The sequence below is a fragment of the Nuphar pumila genome, chromosome 7, assembly GCF_984573655.1.
Source record: "Nuphar pumila chromosome 7, dmNupPumi1.hap1.1, whole genome shotgun sequence".
NCBI classification, from domain to species: domain Eukaryota; kingdom Viridiplantae; phylum Streptophyta; class Magnoliopsida; order Nymphaeales; family Nymphaeaceae; genus Nuphar; species Nuphar pumila.
Window position 1 is genome coordinate 3,259,996 of NC_143255.1, and position 20,933 is coordinate 3,280,928.

At 36.1% G+C, this 20,933-nt stretch overlaps 1 protein-coding gene across 1 annotated transcript in view; it reads right to left on the minus strand.

Annotated features, from left to right (window-relative positions):
* Nucleotides 1–216: 216 nt before the first annotated feature.
* The window catches only part of LOC149830867 (nucleotide-sensitive chloride conductance regulator (ICln) family protein), a 31,341-nt gene continuing 10,624 nt past the window's right edge, over nucleotides 217–20,933 (minus strand). The window contains exons 4-7 of the mRNA XM_090013530.1: nucleotides 19,453–19,512; nucleotides 19,308–19,370; nucleotides 19,133–19,224; nucleotides 217–463 (exon numbers count right to left, since the gene is read on the minus strand). Coding sequence (XP_089869656.1) covers nucleotides 392–463; nucleotides 19,133–19,224; nucleotides 19,308–19,370; nucleotides 19,453–19,512 — 287 coding nt within the window. The 3' untranslated portion in view covers nucleotides 217–391. The remainder of the gene's footprint in view (nucleotides 464–19,132; nucleotides 19,225–19,307; nucleotides 19,371–19,452; nucleotides 19,513–20,933) is intronic.

The window sequence follows — 20,933 nt, forward strand, 5'->3', positions numbered from 1 at the left end:
CCATGTCCTGCCAAGTAGAGCGAAACAAATGGACCCTAAGGGTGCACGTGAAAATGGCCCTCCACCATTTTAGTAAGTGGGACCTGCCAACAAATAGTCACCATGGTGCTCATATCACCCCTGGTGAGAAAGAGGCTCTCTTTCGTAGGAAGTAGGGTGAAACAAATGCCCCTAAAGGTCACTCAAGAAACTAGATCGAGGTTTCAACTAGTACAGTAGCCAAACACTTGATATGATTTATTGGAACTGTAGTCAAACACTTAATATCAGGATTTAGAGTTACCGAAGCTGTAATCCCAAGCAAGTAAGCGAGCATTGAACACTAGGAAAAATTGCTGCCACAGTGCAGACCTCTCAAATATAGTGGATAAGAACACCAACGCAATCAATTTCATTCAAGATCATGATGTGCCGCACTTTCCATCTCATCTGCATCCTCAAAGCGCAGATCATCAATCTGAAGCTGCAATTAATAGATCTTATGAACAACCGTCATTAAAGAGCGGACCAAACCATAAAGAACCAGAACAAGTATGAGAGCGAGAATCTGAATATTCAATCAATTAGCACACAAGTGGAAAGCATTTGGTAGCCTCGTGGGTAAGAAACCTCATAGCTGGAACACATAGATGAAGGTTGTTTTGAACAAATCTAACGTCAGAGGTGTTCAGAATGGTCAAAATAGTACAAATGGATGCTTGGATCATATTTTTTCGACATACAAATGCAAGTTTTTGAGGGTTGAAAATTCAATTCATTGTAGCACGTTGATTTTTCAACACAAAAATCTCACATACAAGTTCAAAAACATGATCCAAAGGTTATTTTCTACTAAACCAAACATATAAATTATATTTGGAGGGTCAAATGTGCTATATATATACATATATATATATATGTGTGTGTGTGTGTGTGTGTGTGTGTGTGTGTGTGTGTGTGTGTGTGGAGAAGGGGATGGTCCTCCCACTAAATGGTTCACCCCTTCATTCCCACATTCAAAAAAAGAATGCTTAAAAGTGTTCTTCAGTAAATCTGACTGTACAGATGTGAGCTTTATAGTCAAAACCTACAAACCAGCACTTGGAGCGTACTTTTTTTATATGTATAAAGGATCTTATAAATTTCATAAGTTTCAAAATCATTAATCATCCTTAAAAAATCCTATCTACACATTGAAAATATTTTATGCAAGAGTTGATTTGTAGGTTTTCAAGAGGTCACATCCTTACAGTCAGATTTGTAGAAGAAAACTTTTAAATATGATTTTTGAAGGTGAGAACAAACAGACGGACCATCCCCCTTCTCATATATATCAGCACCTAAAAAGAGCAATAATAGAAAACACACCTAAGTTTTAGATTTTTTTTTTTGGATAATCGAAGGGAAAAACCAACACTTCACTGGGCGCACATTGGCTGGCCTCCTGTTGGTAAAACCCTTGTCGGTGGGAGAGTACACCCAGTAAGGGAGGCTACATGTGGGTTTCAAACTTGTGAACACCCGTCACCAAAGTTTCAGCTAGTTAATTAGCTACATAAATTTTTTGTTGTTAGTCAATGCAGATTAACTTGGGCTACTACCAATCTAACCAAAACTAAGCTCTTAAATCTATGTGTTTACCATTAACTCTCTCTCTCCCTCTCTTTGGAACTTGCAATGGTTGCCACCCCTGTAAAGTTCATCTCTCCATTCTACCTGTTATTAGAGTCTCTTTGTGACATCAAGTTCCTCTTTACATGAGAATGAAGAAAGAGGGGAAGAGCAAAGGTGGGTCATGTAGTACAAGATTGTAGTGGAAGTGGTAGTGATCAATGTTGCAAAAATTTTGTTGGAAGGGTCCTAAATATATACGAGAAAAAAACACTTAAAATTTTGCAAAAATTGAAAATTAAAAATTTTAAAATATATATAATACAAGAAAAAATAAATTTAAGCATTAAGATCAATTACATAAATATGCCATTAACATCAGGTAGAGTTCACGAAATAAAGTCAATACAGATGCCACAATTTCATCACAAAAAAGTTTTGAGGCGAAAGTCAAAAACACAATTGCCTTAGAGATGGCATCATTTGGCAGTGCATGGAAGCCTAGGGCACGTGCCAATACTTATGATGTCTGTTCCCAGTATAGCCAGGTTAGGTCATCAGCAAGTAAGAGATGTCGGACTAATGGCAAAGCTAATAACCACAAATACAATTAGTTAAAAGAAAGTATCACTCAATACACAAGCCAAAAGGTTTGAATAATCCATTGCAAAAATTACAATTACAATTTGACAGAATACGATGCTAAGACCAAAGGTCATTCGCACTGGCAAATCTTCAAAATTCAATATTCTGATTAAAAACTTTCTGTCAACAACCCGAGTTTTGATTCGGGCTTCCTTTTTTGGATCCAATGCTCGTGATTGGAACCAATCATTTCTTCAAAAATTCGAATTTTCAAACTCGGGTTTCTCTTTTATCTTTTATTTTGAAGATTCGAGTTCCGGCTCGGGTTTTCCCCTCTATTATTTCGTTTGAAGTTCCGAATTCCGACTAGGACTTCCTTTTGGATCCAATGCTCACGTTGGAACCAATCGTTGCATCGAAATTTCGAATTTTTCAACATAAATTCCTCTTTCATCTTTCTGCATTTTATTTTCTCCAAAGGTTTACTAAATATATTATATTTGATGGGTGTTTCCTTGACATTTATTATTTTCGCTTCCTCGACATTTATTATTTCATGTCTCATGTGTTTCCTTGAGTTAAAATCTCTTACATGCTTCTCTATGTGGCTGTGCATTCAGAGATCGGCTTCTGATTTCCTTTCAAACTACATATTCCTAGCTGTGGGAAGGGTTGGTTCAAGCACTAATTTGATTGTTCAAAGAGTGGAATTTGTTCTCGAGTCTGACAAAAGGAGCCACCTAATGGACCTCCTTCATGCCCAAAGGGCAAATGGAACCCATGGCAAGGTAATGTTGGTATGGACGGGTTTCTCAGCTAGCGCTCACACACACACACACAAGTGTGTGTGCATGAGTGTGTGTGAATACACAAACCAAAAGGTTTGAATTGAGTTACCAGTCGAGGAAGCGGGAGCGGGAAGCGAGGCACTTTCAAAAATTTAGGAAGCGGGGAAGTGTGGGACCACTTAGAAGAAAATTTTGAACCGTCTCTGAAGCGACCTAAGAAGCGAACCGGAAGCGAGTGGGAAGAGAAAAAAATGAAAAAAATGGGAAAGCGAGGGGCAAGCGTGTTTCCCATAAATGGGAAGCGCGCTTCCCATAAAAGGGGGATGCTTCCACTCACGCTTCGAAAGCGCGACGTTTCGCGCTTCCGAAGCGTGCTTCCCCTTTTGCCTAGGCGCTTCCGGTAACTCTGGTTTGAATAATCCATTGCAAAAGTTACAATTACAATTAGACAGAAAATGATGCTAAGACCAAAGGTCATACAAGCTAGCTCACACACACACACACACACAAGTGTGTGTGTGTGCGCGAGAGTGCTAGTGTGTGTGTATAGTATCAAACTTAAGCTTAATGATTTTTTACATTTATTACATAGTCCAATAGCCAAAGATGGTGATGGGTAATCTTCATCTTCTGAATTAAGGATGACCTCTGACAAATTTTCTCTAATGAATGTTGCATGTGCTTGTGTTTTTCTTTTGTCATCTTCTATAAGGTTTGTAAAAAACTCCACATAAATACCAGATGAAATATGATGCATATATAAACGTAGAGTTGCTATGTTCCACAATGTGACATTTAAATCTACACAATCCACTGCTATGTCACATGGGTGCGGGTACGGGTACGACACGGGTGCACAGCAATTTTAAAAATTCTGGACACGGGGACACGGCTATATACATGTATATATATTTTAAAATATATATATAACAATAATAAGACTCGGTCAAAGTTGTGCCCGTTAGGGGACATGGCTATATATATATAACAATAACAAGACTTGGCTATATATATATATATATATATATATATATATACTTAAAAATACATATAAAAAGATAATTTTTTTTGTTTTTATGTCTTTTGCCCTAAAATGGACAAAAATAGACTCAATCAAAGTTGACCGAGTCCAAAATGTGGATGGACTCGACCCCAGTGCGTTGACCGAGTCCGACACTTGGTTGATCGTGTTTGCCCCGTGTCAGGTACGGGCGACGCGAGTGCGTCGACCTTTTAGCAGAGTCCGTGTGACTTAGATCCACTGTATATTACAAAACTACAATACACTTTAGCAATATTTCCATGCTAGATCGTTTGAGTAACATCATCCAAATCAATAGACTTCTCAGGGCACAATTTTGAGGTTTAAGAACACAAAATAAGTAATTTGAGGAAATAAGTAGAACTAGGCTCAATAACACATAGAGCTTAAGAAACGAGGGGCTAGAGACAAAAATAAAGAAATATCTTGCAAAAATGCCAAAAAAAAAAGAGCATACCTTTGGTTTTGTGTTTTAAGTCCTCCAACTTCAATCCTGAAAAAGTCAAGCTGCTGGAGCTCGATTTTGAGGGTTAGAGGCTTGTTTCGGATGAAAATGGGTAGATTTGACGTATAAGAATCTGGCAAATGCCCCAATTTTTAGGGTTGATTTGGTCTCAAAAAACAAAGGAATTACTTGAAAACAAGGTTAGGGAAGGAGAAGGCCAAAAATGACCTCTGGGGCTTTAAAAATAACCCCCATAAGTGGCCACCACTCATATTCAGTGCCAAAAATGTAAAAAAAGAAAAGAAAAGTTGACTCGTACAATAGTGAGTATATCATCCGATACAAACTAATAATCTTAGTAAACACAATACAAAGGTGCATATTGTACTGGTTTATATATCAATATTATGACATAATTTATCGTATGATACGATACGATATGATATTCAAAACCAGAGTTGCTAGTCGAGAAAGCAAGAGCGGGAAGCGTGGGACGATTTAGAATTGAATTAGGAATCGTCTCATAAGCGACTTAGGAAGCGAACCGGAAGCGACGTAGGAAGTGAACGGGAAGATGTTAAAATGTAATTTATATATCTATATATATAGAGAGAGAGAGACATATACATATATATATATATATATATATCATATATATGTCTATGTATATATATATATATATATTTAATTCTTGTAATACCCACTAAGGGTAAAACAATCTTTTCCTTATTTCACACATATTCTTTTTTAATATGCTTTATTCATTTTTGTATTTTCTAATTTCTTTTTTTAAATTTTTAAATTTTATTTTTTACTTTTTTGACTTAGTCATTGAGGGGCCCATACCATATAGACGTTGGGCCCCTCCAACGGTCAGTAATATGATCGTCGTCTATATGAGGAAGGCCCCTCCTTGGGTCCCTTTGTGTATACAAATAGGGGGTTACCGCCTTATAAAATTAAAGCTTTTGTAAAGCTCTCTCACTTATTCAATAAAAGTTCTCTTTATTTTATGCCTTTGTGCATTTGTATTCTTTTGTGGGTGTTCATCTTGTGACTTTGCGCACACATTTCATATTGAGAATCTAGTGCCTTTGTGCAGTCTTTTTGAAGACATTTTCACATGGTATCAGAGCTTGGTCTCTAAAAGAATAGATTGTGTATTGCGTCATCATGATGGCCGCCTCAAAAATCGTGCCCATTCTTCATTCTTGTATTTTGGCGAATAAAGCTCTTGCAATCTACTTATAGTGAGACGCACTACATCAAGTAAACTTAAAGAAAACCCGTTGGGGTAAGTTTTTCAATTAAGACTATTTTTCTCAAAAAAAGTCTCTCAATGGGAGAAAAGGATTCTCATTTTTTTCCTCGGATTCAGACTCAATGGGTCAAACTATCATGTTTGGGCCGATAATACGGAAGCTCATATCAACAAGGGAAAATGTCTATTAGAGAACACTTGGACAAATTATCATCGATTTGGGATGAACTTACCCTTCTTGAACCAAAATGAAGTGGAGAAGTCATTAAGCTACGGCACAAAAAGTTAGAAGAAGATCACTTCTTCAATTTTTTGAATGGGCTTAGACCCGAATTCGAGCAAACTAGATCTTTTCTTCTATCTTCTTTTACCTATCCACCATTAGAAGATGTTCTTACTAAGATAAGTGAAGAAGAAACTAAATTGAGAATTAACAAATCCAATCAAAATGTCTTGGTCGTGCCTTCAACCAAAGATGAAAATGAAAGGAGCTTATGTTGTTTTTAGACCGGGAAATAATTTGAAAACCTATAAACCCCCTCTCTTCAAAAAAATTCAAAATCAAAATCAAGGAGCAAGAGAAGATGGTGGTCAAAATGGAAGATACCAAAGAAGAGATTATGGTAAAATCATGTCATTTTTGCAAAGAACCGGAACATATTAAACTGGTTTGTCCAAAATGAAAAAAGAAGGTGGCCATGTCTACAACATTTCAACCACGTAAGAAAGATGGTCCATCTACGAGCGTTATCACTAAGTTAAATTATGGAAGCTCTTCAACCTCTTCTTAAGGGATCCATTTCTGGAGCCGCCATGTCAACCTTCTCTCCTTCCGGTAAGACTTTTTGGCTTTTAGATTTGGGTGTCTGCTTTCATATGACTCCAAATATGTTTGCTCTTTCTGAATACACAAAAAATATATCTCCTTTTGTTTCAACCGCGGATGGCGTTTCTATTGAAATCAAATACAACAACAAACAACAACAACTACGCCTTCATCCCAAAACAATTGGGGTCAGCGATATGAACCAAAAAAGAAATTCATTTTGGGTCTTCCACATGAATCATTTTCCTCCAATCATTTTTATCCAATGCCATGTCCTCGGTGAGGTTCAAAGCATTCATATCCTTTCCTATCATCTCCATCCAAGTCTTCCTAGGCCTACCCCGACCTCTTTTAACTAATATATTTTCCCATTTCTCCAACCTTCTAACTGGAGCATCATTAGGCCTTCGCCGAATATGTCCAAACCACCGTAAACGATTCTCTCGCATCTTATATTCAATGGGTGCAACACCTACCTTCTTACGTATCTCCTCGTTCTGAATCTTATCTTTTATTGTCTTTCCACACATCCATCTAAGCATCCGCATCTCAGCTACACTCATTTTTTGAATATGATTGATATTTTATGTCTACAAGAGACCAAATGGGTAGGTGAGAAAGCAAAAGTGATAGAACCATGGGGATATAAGATTTGGTATACAGGAATAAACAGGAATAGGAATAGGAATGGAGTAGGGATTGTTATGAGTCGTGAGTTTATAGATAATGTAGTTGAGGTCCGTAGGAAGGGTGATAGGATATTACTTATTAAATTAGTATTAGGTACGGATATTATTAATATTATTAGTGTTTATACACCTCGAGTAGGTTTAGATGATTCCATTAAGCGTAAATTTTGGGAAGATTTAGATGGAGTAATACAAGGGATATCTTATGGAGAAAAGCTTTTCATCGGCGGTGACCTTAATGGACATGTAGGCATTAGGAGGGATGGATTTGAGACTATCAATGAAGGCTATGGTATAGAAGAAAGAAACGAAAGTGGAGAAAGGATTTTAGATAGTCAGATAGATTTTTTCCTACTTAGAAAGAGAGATAGGGGTTGTTGCATCGATTGTAAGGTTATACCAAGAGAAAGTGTAGCTACACAACATAGAGTCTTAATTTTAGATCTTAGAATTAGACAATGTCGCAAAAGGGATAGACATAAGATCAAGGTTTTAAAACCCGTGACTCGGGACTCGACTCGTTCTTTATTGACTCGTGGCTCGGCGGGTCAACTCGGTGACTCGGACCGAGTTTTCTTAACTTTTGATTTTAAAAGAAAAACAAATTATAATTTGTCTCAAACCATGTTTTTCAGTAAACAAGAGATCCTTGGGTTGTGTAAAGGCATGTAATCACTGAAACTGGGAGAGAGATGTGACTCTTTCTTAGGTTGCTTTTGAACTGATAACAATTGGCATCAACTAAATTAGCTTGGTTTTTGCTTGTATTACTTCCTGGGTTTGTCATTTTCTAGTTAAACCATTCATAGAGAGCAGTAGCATTGAAAAATGCATAGGCTGATCTCTCCCAGACTATCCCACAGGAATATTCCCAACTTACCAGTTACCCTTGTGTCATGCCCCCTTATACAGTATTAATGAAAAATTGAACAACAATGGCATGCCATGTGTCCTTTTTGTTGTCCATGTGACCATATATAAATGTACATCCTTGACAAATGAACAAAGGTCATTAAAAGCAACTAATGTTGTAGCAAAAAACTCTAGGATATCCTGCTAAATAGCCTTCAAATTTCTTTTTTAGACAAAGGACTACGGAGTAAGTTGAAGAATAACTATGGTGTCAGTTGAAAAATATGAAATTAAGTGGCATGACAAAAAATTTCGAAAGAGATGCAACATATAAAATCCTGGTTGTTCACTCCCAAACAGAGCTAAAACTCTTTTCCCTATGAACACTGGCTCCTAATGTTGTTTCTTATGAATTAGCGGGATTTTTGTATTTTGATGGTTTTGTGCATTGTCAAGCACCTGTTACAAAGTTAACACACGCACAGGGAAGATCCAAGAGCACACATACCACAAATCCAATGAGCAGATCAGTCCACCAAATCAGCCAACACAAGGACCACTAAGGACACACTCACAAGAGACCCTAAGGGTCTGTCTGATTGCTTGTCCAAGATTGGACAGACCCTTAGAACATAACAGACAAAACATATGTTCTGTCTGTAACAACCGTACTTCGTCCCATGTTTGTTTAACTCAAATAAAAAATCAAATTTCAAACATCCCAAAACTCGCCCAAGTCAAGCCGAGTCAGGTCCGAGTCAAGGCCGAGTTTGCCTTGCCGGGTTGACTCGTTGGAGGGTCGAGCCGAGCCGAGTCAACGAGTTGACTCGACGAGTTTTAAAACCATGCATAAGATAGATCCTAGAATTAAGTGGTAGGCACTAAAAGGAGCTAAACAAGTAATGTTTGTAGAGCAGGTAGTTAAGGAAGCTGATTGGTGTCTCGAGGAGGATTCAGAATCAATGTAGAATAAGATAACGGGTGGCATGAGAAAGGTGGCTAAGGAGGTATTGGGTGAGTCTAAAGGTGGTGCACCGCTAGGTAAGGATACATCATGGTGGAACGAGGATGTCAAATTAGCTATTAAGGTTAAAAGAGAGTGTTATAGAAATCTAAGTAAGAGTCGTGATAATGAGAATTTGGAGAAGTATATGACAGCAAAGAAGGAAGCTAAAAAAGTAGTTCGAAACGCAAGGGATAAGGTATATAAAGAGGTTTATGACAAGTTGGATACCAAAGAGGGCGAGAAGGATATTTATAAGCTTGCAAAGATGAGAGATAGGAAATCGAGGGATCTGGGTATGGTTAGATGTATCAAAGATGAAACGCAAAGGGTTTTAGTCAAAGATGAAGAGATTAAGGAGAGATGGAAAGATTATTTTGATAAGCTATTTAATGAAAGTTATGCCCAGGATCTTTGAGACTTCTCCATTCCTTTTCATGAGATAAATCGTGACTTCATGCGCAAGATTCAAAAGAAAGAAATTGCAGAGGCTTTGAAGAAAATGAAATCAAGAAGGGCAGTTGGCCCAAATGGTATACATATCGAGGCTTGGAAATGCTTGGGAGAGAAAGGTTTAGAATGGTTGACAAATCTTTTTAACAAGATTTGGCGGACAAATAAGATGTCTAATGAGTGGAGGAAGAGTACTTTGGTGACTCTATATAAGAATAAAGGTGATATACAAGATTGCACAAACTATCGTGGTATAAAACTCATGAGTCATACTATGAAACTTTGGGAGAGGGTGATTGAGTCTAGGTTGAGGAAGGTTGTCATGATATCGGAGAATCAATTTGGTTTTATGCCTGGAAGATCTACTATGGAAGCTATACATCTTCTTAGACAACTTATTGAGAAAAATAGAGAGAGGAACAAAGATTTGCATATGGTTTTTATTGATTTAGAGAAGGCATACGATAGAGTACCTAGGGACGTTCTCTGGTGGACAATGATGAAGAAAGGTGTTTCTCTCATGTACATTAGTATAATTAAAGATATGTATGAAGGAGTAGTAACCAATGTTCGCACTTGTGAAGGGGTGACAACCAATTTTCCTATAACGGTTGGGTTACATCAAGGATCTGCTTTAAGCCCTTTCCTATTTGCTATAGTGATGGATGAGCTTGCAATATCAATTCAAGAAAGTGTATCGTGATGTATGTTGTTTGCTGATGATATTGTTTTGATTGATGAGTCTAGAGTCGGGGTTAATGCTAAGTTAGAATTATGGAGACAGACATTGGAAGCAAGAGGTTTTAAGTTGAGTAAGAGTAAGATAGAATATATGGAATGTTGGTTTAGTAAGCAACGAAGTAGTGATGGGAGTGTAGTGAAGCTTGGTGAGCAAAAAATACTGGTGGATGATTGTTTCACATATTTGGGATCAATCATTCAAAAGTATGGAGAAATTGATAGAGATGTAAATCATAGGATAAAGGTTGGGTGGATGAAATGGAAAAGTGCAACTGGAGTGTTGTGCGATCATAGAATGCCATTGGCGGTTGAAGGAAAAGTTTTATAGGATGACTATCAGGCCCGCTTTACTATATGATACGGAATGTTGGGCTGCCAAGAGACATCATATTAAAAAATGAGTGTAGCTGAGATGTGTATGCTTAGATGGATGTGTGGAAATACAATAAAAGATAAGATTCGAAACGAGGAGATACATAAGAAGGTAGGCGTTGCACCCATTGAAAATAAGATGAGAGAAACGTTTATAGTGGTTTGGACATATTCGGCGAAGGCCTAATGAGAAGGATGGAGAAATGGAAAATATATTAGTTGAAAGAGGTCGGGGTAGGCCTAGGAAGACTTGGATGGAGATGATAGGAAAGGATATGAATGCTTTGAACCTCACCGAGGACATGGCATTGGAGAGGAGAAGGATTCATGTGGAAGACCCAGAATGATTTTATTTTTTGGTTCATATCGCCAACCCCAATTGTTTTGGGATGAAGGCGTAGTTGTTGTTGTTGTTGTTGTTGTTGTTGTTGGTCTCACAAACCATGTGTGTGATGTCAAATTCTCATCAAATAAATGTTGGATACGCCGGTCCGAGAAGTTGATTGGGGAAGGCTCTAGGAAGGGAGATCTATACTACATGGAATTTCTCCAAATTCCAAAACACTCTTTTTATAACATTGTCCAATATAAAGATATAAATGTTTGGCATAAACGTTTTGGGCATCCCAATATTACCAAGTTCTATTATTTACATTTTGTTAAAGATCTTTGTAAAAAAGATTTCACTTGTAATGATTGTATTCTTGAAAAAATGAGAAGTTTGCCTTTTGATCAAAGAACTATGTTCGCAACCAAACATTTTGAAGTCGTGTATTCGGATGTGTGGGGACTGGCACCCGTTATATCCAAAGGAGGATTCTCTTATTATGTCATTTTTGTTGATGACTACTTTAGATATTGTTGGATATATTTTCTTAAGCATAAACATGAGGTGTTTTCATCATTCAAGACATACCACATAATGATTAAAAGTCAATTTAATTGTAACCTAAAGATTCTTAGAACCGACTCCGGAGGTGAATATCTTTCAAATAAATTTAAAAATTATTTTGAAATTAATGAAATTGTTCATCAAAAATCATGTCCCAAAATACCTCAATAAAATGATTTAACCGAATGAAAACATAGACACATAGTTGAAACCACTAGAACCTTGTTTATTTCTCAAAAAAAATCCTAAAAAAATTTGGGCCGAGGCTGCTCTTGCATCCGTTTATCTTATAAATTGTCTTCCCTCCAAACATTTAAATAAAATCTCAACTTTTGAAATTGTATATCAAAAAGAATCTGACTCCAATAGGTTAAGAGTTTTTTAATGCAAATGTTTTGTTCTTACCGATAAAAATGATAAACTTTCACCAAAAGCTATTCCTTATGCATTTCTTGGGTATTCCGAAACACAAAAAAGTTTTAGATGTTATGATGTCAAATATGATAAATTATATGTTTCTAGAAATGTAAACTTTTTATAAAGTGTTAGTGGTTTTGAAGAATATGAACCTCATGGAGATAATATGGATTATTCTTTTTTGTTTGAATTGTTATCAAGAAATGATGATGTATCTAGTGAAGATGAATTGATATATGATGCTCCTAGTAATGATGAAAATATACAAGAGAGCAATGATTCTCATTTTCAAACTCTTGAACAACATACCAAAATGGGAACATCCAATGAACCTATTACCTATACCCATAGAGATAGAAACATTTTTAGAAGTGCAATTGAAAAGTATAGTGAATCTAGTAAACCTATTTCTACAAATAATCTAAATCATCGTAGGACCGAAAGAGCTAGAAGAATTCCTTCTAGATTTATATCCTACAAATATTTTTCACCTAAACATAGAGCATGCCTTAGTGTTATTCATTCACATGTGAAACCTAAAAATTTTGAAGAAGCCAAGAAAAATTGTAGAATGTAGGGATGCAATGGAAAGTGAACTTAAAGCTCTTAGAAAAGCCAAAACTTGGGAATTTCAAGATCTACATAAAGGTAAGAAGGCAATAGGATGTAGGGTTTTTAAGGTCAAGACTAAGAGGAACGGGTCTCTTAAAAGATATAAGGCTCGTCTCGTTGCCAAAGGGTATAGTCAAGAATATAGAATAGATTACGATGAAACTTTTGCTCCCGTTGAGCGTATAGTCACTATTAGGTGTCTTATTACTATTGCCTCCATTAAAAAATGAGCATATATTAAATGAACATTAAAAATGTATTTTTAATTTTAAACCTAAATGAAGAAGTCTATGTGGATGTTCCTCCAGGTATGGATGTTCCTAAAGAAAAAGTTATTCGTCTACGAAAAGCTCTTTATGGTTTGAAACAAGCTCCCAAAGCATGATCGGTTTAATAATTTAATGATAGAAAATGGTTTTACTTCATGTTATACTGACGTTGTCTTGTTTGTTAAATCTAATGCAGGAATTGTAATCTTATTATTGTATGTTGATGATATGCTAATCAAAGGTGATGATACTAAAGGGATTAAGAGTATCAAGTCTACGTTGACAGGAAGATTTAAAATGTCAGACTTAGGTTTTCTGACATATTTTTTAGGCACTGAAGTTGCCTAATCTCAAAGGGGTTAATGTTTTTATCAAACTAAACTTGAGATTATTGACAGGTCAAGAATTACATATTATAAAATTTGTGAAACAATTGAAGTAGTAGGAACAAAGATGAAAATTGATTATGGGGTTCCACTAGAAGATCCCACCCCTTACAAGCATCTTGTTGGATCTTTGATGCATCTTAGCATCACTAGACCTGATATCTCTCATGTTGTACATGTTGCAAGTCAATTTCAGCACACTCCTACGTCAGTTCATATGAGTGTCATCCTTCGAATTATCAGATATATGAAGGGGTCCATAAACAAAGGAGTAATTTTATCCTCATATTTTGAATTAAATTTAATTGCTCATACTGACTCTGATTGGGGAGGTGATCCATAATCGTCACTCACCACTGGTTTTTGTGTTCTTAGGTGAATCATTATTTTCTTGAAGATGCAAAAAGTAACAAAAAAGTGTCTTTGCCATTCACTGCGGCCGAATACTGGGCCATAGCAATTACAATCATGGAGATTGTTTGGATTTGGCGGATGCCGGAAGATATGGGGGTTCATATTTAATGACCCACGAAGTTGTGTTGTGATAATAAAAGTGCAATATATATTGCCAAGAATCATACTTTTCATGAGCGCACAAAGCATATCGGCATGGACTGCCCCTATGTTAGAGAAGAATATTTGAAGAAAGTCATAGATCTACCTTGTGTGCCATCAGAATGTCAACTGACAGATTTTTTTACTAAGGCGCTTTGCTCCCCTAGATTCAGTTTTCTTCTAGGCAAACTTTCAGTGATTATAACGTAAGTTTGAAGGGGGATGTTAAAATGTAATTTATATATATCTATATATATAAAGATACAAATACATATATATCTTATATATATGTCTATGTATCTATATATATAGATATAGATATTTAATTCTTGTAATACTCACTAGGGGTAAAACAGTCTTTTTCTTATTTCACGTATATTCTTCTTTAATATGCTTTATTCATTTTTGTATTTTCTACTTTTTTTTATTTTTTTATTACTTTTTTGACTTTTAGTCATTGAGGAGCCCACACCATATAGACGTTGGGCCCCTCCAACCGTCAGTAATACGACCCTTGGAGGGGCTCCAACGTCTATACGAGGGAGCCCCTCCTTGGGTCCTCTTATGTATATAAATAGGGGTTACCCCATTTGTCAAGCTTTTGTAAAGCTCTCCCACTTATTCAATAAAAGTTCTCTTTATTTTACGCCTTTGTGCATTTGTATTCTTTTGTGCGTGTTCATCTTGTGCCTTTGTAGACACATTTCATATTGAGAATCTAGTGCTGTTGTGCCTAGTCTTTTTGAAGATATTTTCACATAAGAGACATAGGAAGCAAAGGGGAAGCAAAAAAAAAGAAAAATAAAATAAAAATACAAAAAAATGAAAAAAAGGGGAAAGCGAGGGGGGGAGCATGTTTCCCATAAATGGGAAGCGTATTTTCCCCTAAATTGGAAAGCACGCTTCCCAAAAAATGTTGTGCTTCCCAGTGCGTTTTGCGCTTCGGGAAAGTGCACTTCCCCACTTTCTTTGGCATTTTTGGTAACTTTGTTCAAAAACTACCCCTACAAATAATGGTAGTTCTCAACGTGTCCACAGAATATAGCAATATTCCTCATATACCCACCAACTCATTTAGAGGCATTATAGGCGAATTTATAGGTGTTTGTGACAATTTTACCCTTCAAATGGAGACTGCCTTATGACTGGCATTGCAATATACCCAACGACACTCCTTTTTTTGGAAGTGACACTCCTTTCCTATTTTAGAAACAACATTCCCAAATAGAGGAGGCAGGGGACGTGGTCGCGGAGGCAATCAGGGAGGCCGAGGTATACTACCCACAAAGAACATTCTCCATAACACTACTGTGCAAGGATGACGTCTTATTCATACTTGCTTCATATGCAAGAAACCAGAGCAAGTCACAGAAAATGGTTGGTTTAAGGATGATCTCAGGTATAATCAAGGGACAACACAAAACAAGAATCAACGGTCAATTTGGAAGTGAAGGACAACTTTCAATAGATAAGCAGTTATTATTTGTTACCAGAATGACAAAAAGGTGTGGTACCTTGATTATGGAGATGCTAATCACATCACAAGTGATAAGGGTAAGTTCTTAACGTTGGTTCCTTATCATGACAAAGATAGTATTGCTACTGGAGATTGGACTTGTCACCCTATCACACTGGAAATGTGTAAATTTCTTTGTCCAAATTTAGGCCTCTAGGTCTTTCTAATGTATTTTTTTGTCCCCAACATCAACAATAATCTTATTTTTGTCCCTAAACTTGTTGATAATACCAATTTGTGTGTTGTATTTACTTTGTCGTCGGTTTGTATCAAGGATCTTCGCACGAAGAGGATATTAGCTGAAGGCAAAAGATCGAAAAATATGTATATCTTCAAAGAAGATCATGCATCTAAGTCGGTTGGTTTTGTTTTGAAGCCTAGTCTAGAGTTACCAGTCCATCTGTTTTGTTCACTGATTCTAGTTTAAATAAAGTCAATGATTGGCATAGTCGTTTTGGCCATTGTAGTCATGGTTTTATTGAATGATTGGTTTCTAGTAAACTTATTCCCAAGAATAGTTTAGAACATGAGTCCGCAATTGTTATCTATCCAAGTTGTCAAATTTCAAAGAGTCATGTACTTCCATTTAATTCTTGGAATGAAAAAACTTTGAAACCTTTTGAAATTGTGCATTCCGATGCATGGGATCCAACACCCAATGTGTCTCCCTCTTGCAGTCGTTACTACATTTCTTTCAATATAACTTCTCTCGTTATAGGTGGATATATTTTATGAGGCATAAGCATGAAGTGTTTAATATATTCACAAAATTTCATATATTGGTTAAAAATTAGTTTTCAATGTCTATTATGAATTTCCAGTGTGATGGTGGAGGTGAGTGCTCTTCGAAGGAAATTATTACTTATCTTGAAAATAAGAAGAGTATCTTGCCCTTACACTCCTCAACAAAATGGGCTTATTAAAAAAAAGCATTGCCATATTATTGAAAGTTCCCTAGGTACGTTGCCGGAAAAACTTCTTTGTCTCTGGACAAAGGCTTTTCATTCAGTTGTTCATGTTATAAATATGTTGCCCATGAAGATTTTAAATTATAAGTCTTCCCACTATGCATTGTTTGGAAAGCATCGTGACTATGATTCTTTATGAGCTTATGGGTGCATTTGCTATGTTCACATAGATAAGTTCATGAGGAATAAATTCAAACCTAGAGCTTACATTTGTAAATCTGATAGTTATAAAGGATTCAGGTGCTAATGATATCAAAAATAAATGTAATTACATTTCCAAATATGTGAGTGTTTGATGAGAGTTCCTTTGAGTGTGATTTTACTGCAGAACCAGTTCCGAAAGCTAAAGAGGGCATGGTTCAATATTATCACACACCATTAAAAGGTATAAAGTTCGACTAGTTGCTCAAGGTTTTACAAAAGAGGATTGCATGGATTATGAAGAGACATTCAGCCTGTGGTTAAAATGGGAACAATACAAATCATTTTGTCTCTAGCAGTGGATCATAGATGGACCCTAAACCAACTTGATGTCAAGAATGCATTTTTACACGGATACTTAAAGAAGAAGTTTAGATGGAGCTACCACAGGGATATAGTGAAAATGATCCAAGTGAAGATGTGTGTAAACTTAGGAGGGCAATATATGGGCTAAAGCAAGCCTCTAATCCGTGGTTCAAGAGTTTCTCTCTAGAAATACATAAGCATGGCTTTTATAGATCTTCTCTTGATCATTTGTTGTTTATCCACAAAGGTAAGTGATACATGACTGTTTTGCTTATATATGTGGATGACATCATTGTTAGAAGGAACTCAGATAAACATATTCAATAAATAAAGGAAGTGTTGCACAGACGTTTTAAGATGAAGGATCTTGCTCAGTTGAAGTATAGTCGTTAAGTGATCCAACTGAATATAGGAATATTGTGGGAATGTTCCAATATTTTACCTTCACAAGACCAGATGTCATGCTTGCAGTAACCCAAGTGTCTCAATTTACAAGAACTACTCATATGAAAGCAGTGAAGCGAATTCTAAGGTATTTAAAGGGTGCCTTGGGTGATGGACTGTTTTATAAGAAAAAAAGATCATAAAGAAGATCTCATAGTTATGGCCTATTCAGATGTTGATTGGGCAAGAGATCCATATGGAAGAATATCAATTCCTGGTTATTGTATATTTGTTGGAGGCAATCTAGTTTCTAGGTCAAGTCACAAACAAAGGGCCATAGATCGATCAAGCATAAAAGTTGAATACCAAGTCATGGCAGCAACTGCTTCAGAGTTGACATGGATAAGAAATTTGTAACATGAACTAGATGAGACAATCCCTAGATCATGACAATCAAAGTGCCATCAATATCTCATTGAATCCTGTGCATCATGGAAAGACCAAGCACATAGAAATCGATCAACATTTTATCAGAAATAGAATTGAACACGTGAAAGTTGAAGATTCATCGTTCAGAAAATCAAATAGCAGATCTTTTTACAAAGAGTTTGACAAAGCAAAGGTTTTGGTATTTAAAGTCCAAGTTAGCCATGGTGATGATCATGTACAACTTGAGGGAGGCTATTGAGAGATATCGTTAGTTGGATCTGGGTATTGAATCCAAATCCAATATGTGTATAATCAAACATTCCATTTTGGTCTTTTATTTCTATTTTATTCTTTCCAATATTGCCTCTTGTAGTGAGTTTCTTGTAATGTTTAGGATGTGGGCAAATATATAAATGATGCTTGTATGTTATTTTTCAATAATAATGGAAACCTTATCCACGATTCCCCTATTGGGAATCAGTTGAACAGAAGTAACAGCACCCTAGCACATCGTCTCTCCTTTCTTCTTGTGACTGCTTTGGACCCCCATGGATACCAAATCTAACAGTATGTAATATCTAGTTGGAAAGTCATAGGTGCGAAAATGCAAATTGTATCCACTCAATCTGACCACATAGATGTGTTTGACATTGCTTTTGCTAGGGAAAATTATCATTCTTTAATTCATAAAAGTTTGGTACATTGTGAGGCATTGATTTTCGAAGCCCTTGAAAAACTTGCTTACATGTTGCAAACACACAGTCCAAAACATGTTTTCTACTAAACTATGTACATCACATTTGTAAGGATCCACAAAAAATTTAAAAATGTGAAGAGAGCATTTTCTACTAGATTGTATGTATAAGCGATTGTAGCAAATATGTCTTACATATAACTCATAGAGAGAGGTCATTTTGACCAAATCTGACCCCATGCATGTGTTCATGCATGATCTAATAGTAGAATCGGCCCTTGGAGCCTATTATTTTGATGTAAATATATGGTTTTTTGAGGGTTGAAAATTTAGTGTATTGAAAGCCATTGAGTTTTTACATGTTGGAAAAACATGACACAAGGGCCGATTCTACTAAACCAAACATATAGATCACATCTGGAAGGTCAGATGTGCAATATATATATATATATATATATATATATATATATATATAAAGATGCAACCAACCCTACGTGGAACATCCATGTCATCATCCGAACCATCCGGACTATATTCAACTTAATGGCCCATATTTAATTTCAAAATTTACATCCTCATAAATGATGGCTTGTAATTAATTGCCATGCATGGAGCAGACCATAAATGACATTGAATGAGTAAACAATCACCTATGAGGTTTGAATTTCAAAATTCAATTTGGACCATCACATTCAATCTAATCTAACAGTTCAGATGATGCCATAGATGCTCCACATAGAGTCGGTTGCATCTTCCCCAATCTACACACACAAATGCAAGTAATAAGTTTCCTCCTAAACTTTTCTCTCCTTTCAGAATCAAAATGTTATGATGTGGTATTAAGAAGAATACACACCTCAAGTATTGTATGTGCCAAATCATGATCCATTAGTCCATTTGAATAGCCAATGGTATTTGCAAGATGACCGGATGGAAGAGGATCTTCACCTGCATTTCAGCATGGCAATGAAAATATGTCATCTGTAGAAGGGAACATGGAATCGTCATTTAACAAGGACAACATCACTAACCAGCTTCCAAGCCATCATCTCCCAGCTCTTCACCAAAATCCCAGCTGTCTTCTTCATCTTGCTCTGAAGAGTAGAACAAACAACGTAACAAATAAAATATAAGGAAAAAAGATATTAATAACTACATCACCATAAATAGTCTCACCTTCGTTAGGATCAGGATTAAGTTCAGCGCAATCACAGAAGATTTCAAAGAGGGTATCAACTAACATGTCAGTCAAGGATCACATTATTGGAAATAATTGTGACAAAACAAACAACTCTAGCAAACAAAGACAAGAAAAATTAGGATCACACAGCTATCCAAATGACGATGGGAAAACAAGCAGCAGAACTGCAGCAGCTTGTCACCAAAAACAAAGATGAATCCAAAAATAAACATGAACAACCAAGTAATCGTACATAATTTGATCCCGTGCAAAACATTTAGCAAGAAACACAGCCATGTTCCTTCTAGTATACATATAAAAAAGCATCTCAGAGTAGAGGAAGAGTTAGTTGCTTCTGCACAGAGTTGATTCCGTAAACCCATAGTTTCCATGTTTTATATTTTGGGGCAGCGATCTGCAACCCAAAATCCAAAGTTCTGAGTATTACCAAATCTTTTTCAGTTCAAATGAACCTATGACCTGCAACAAGCAAACAAGTTGACCATGCGTAAACCAATGTCTTATGAGCAATTTTGCACAAGTGTTTTGATTATTTAGATTGTGACAGATAGGCTATGTCACATGGATCGAGGGTGCGGGTTCGGAGGTACAACGCAGCAAATTCAAAAAATGCGGGTACAGGGTAACGTGTGTGTGTGTGTGTGTATATATCAGAGTTACAAATCTCCTTCTTGGGATTTTCTCAGTAAAGGAAAATCTTGGGAGACTTTGAACAAGGTCATTTTTCATGGAAAAATCGCAGCAAGTTTTTGAAAAAGGAATTTTTTATAAAAAATAACAAAAATATAAAAAAATATACAATAAAAAGCACATTATTTTACTTTAACAATATATATAACTAAGAATTAACACAATTCAGATCCCCCTGATGTTTAGGCATTAAAATTATTTTTTGTGGTATTTTAGGCATTTAAATAGAAAAAAGGTTATAAATGGAACTTTATAAAAGAATCTTGACTTTGTGATGCTCTCCCCTTTAAGACTTGAAGTTTCAAAGGGCGCTCCAAGCAAGGCCCACCTCCACCTCACCAACGGTTAACTTTTAAGGCTCTTACCACTTAGCTAAAGTTTGTTTTTGAAGACTAAGACTTTTAGTCCCATATACAAGGAGTAGGAAAGGTTTCCACCCTCTATGCCTATAAAATTCTCCAAAGCCCCCACAAGGACCACAAATTCATGCCAAAAATTGCTGGCTTTGGTGTGAAAGGTGAAAGCATTTTAAGTGTGTTTTTAAAAAAGCACAATATAATCGTGAGTAAAACACCTTGAAATCAAAATTTCAGGCTTTTAAAAATTTTGAGTTTCTTTGGCATTCTAATTGTTGTTTGCTCAAAAACATGCGAAAAGAATGTGAGTTTTTCAATATGGTAGATGTTATGAAAATGTAGCGTTTAAAACTTGGAAATTGTGGAAAATATATTTTTCATGTTTTTTTTGCATGAACTCAAAATTATGC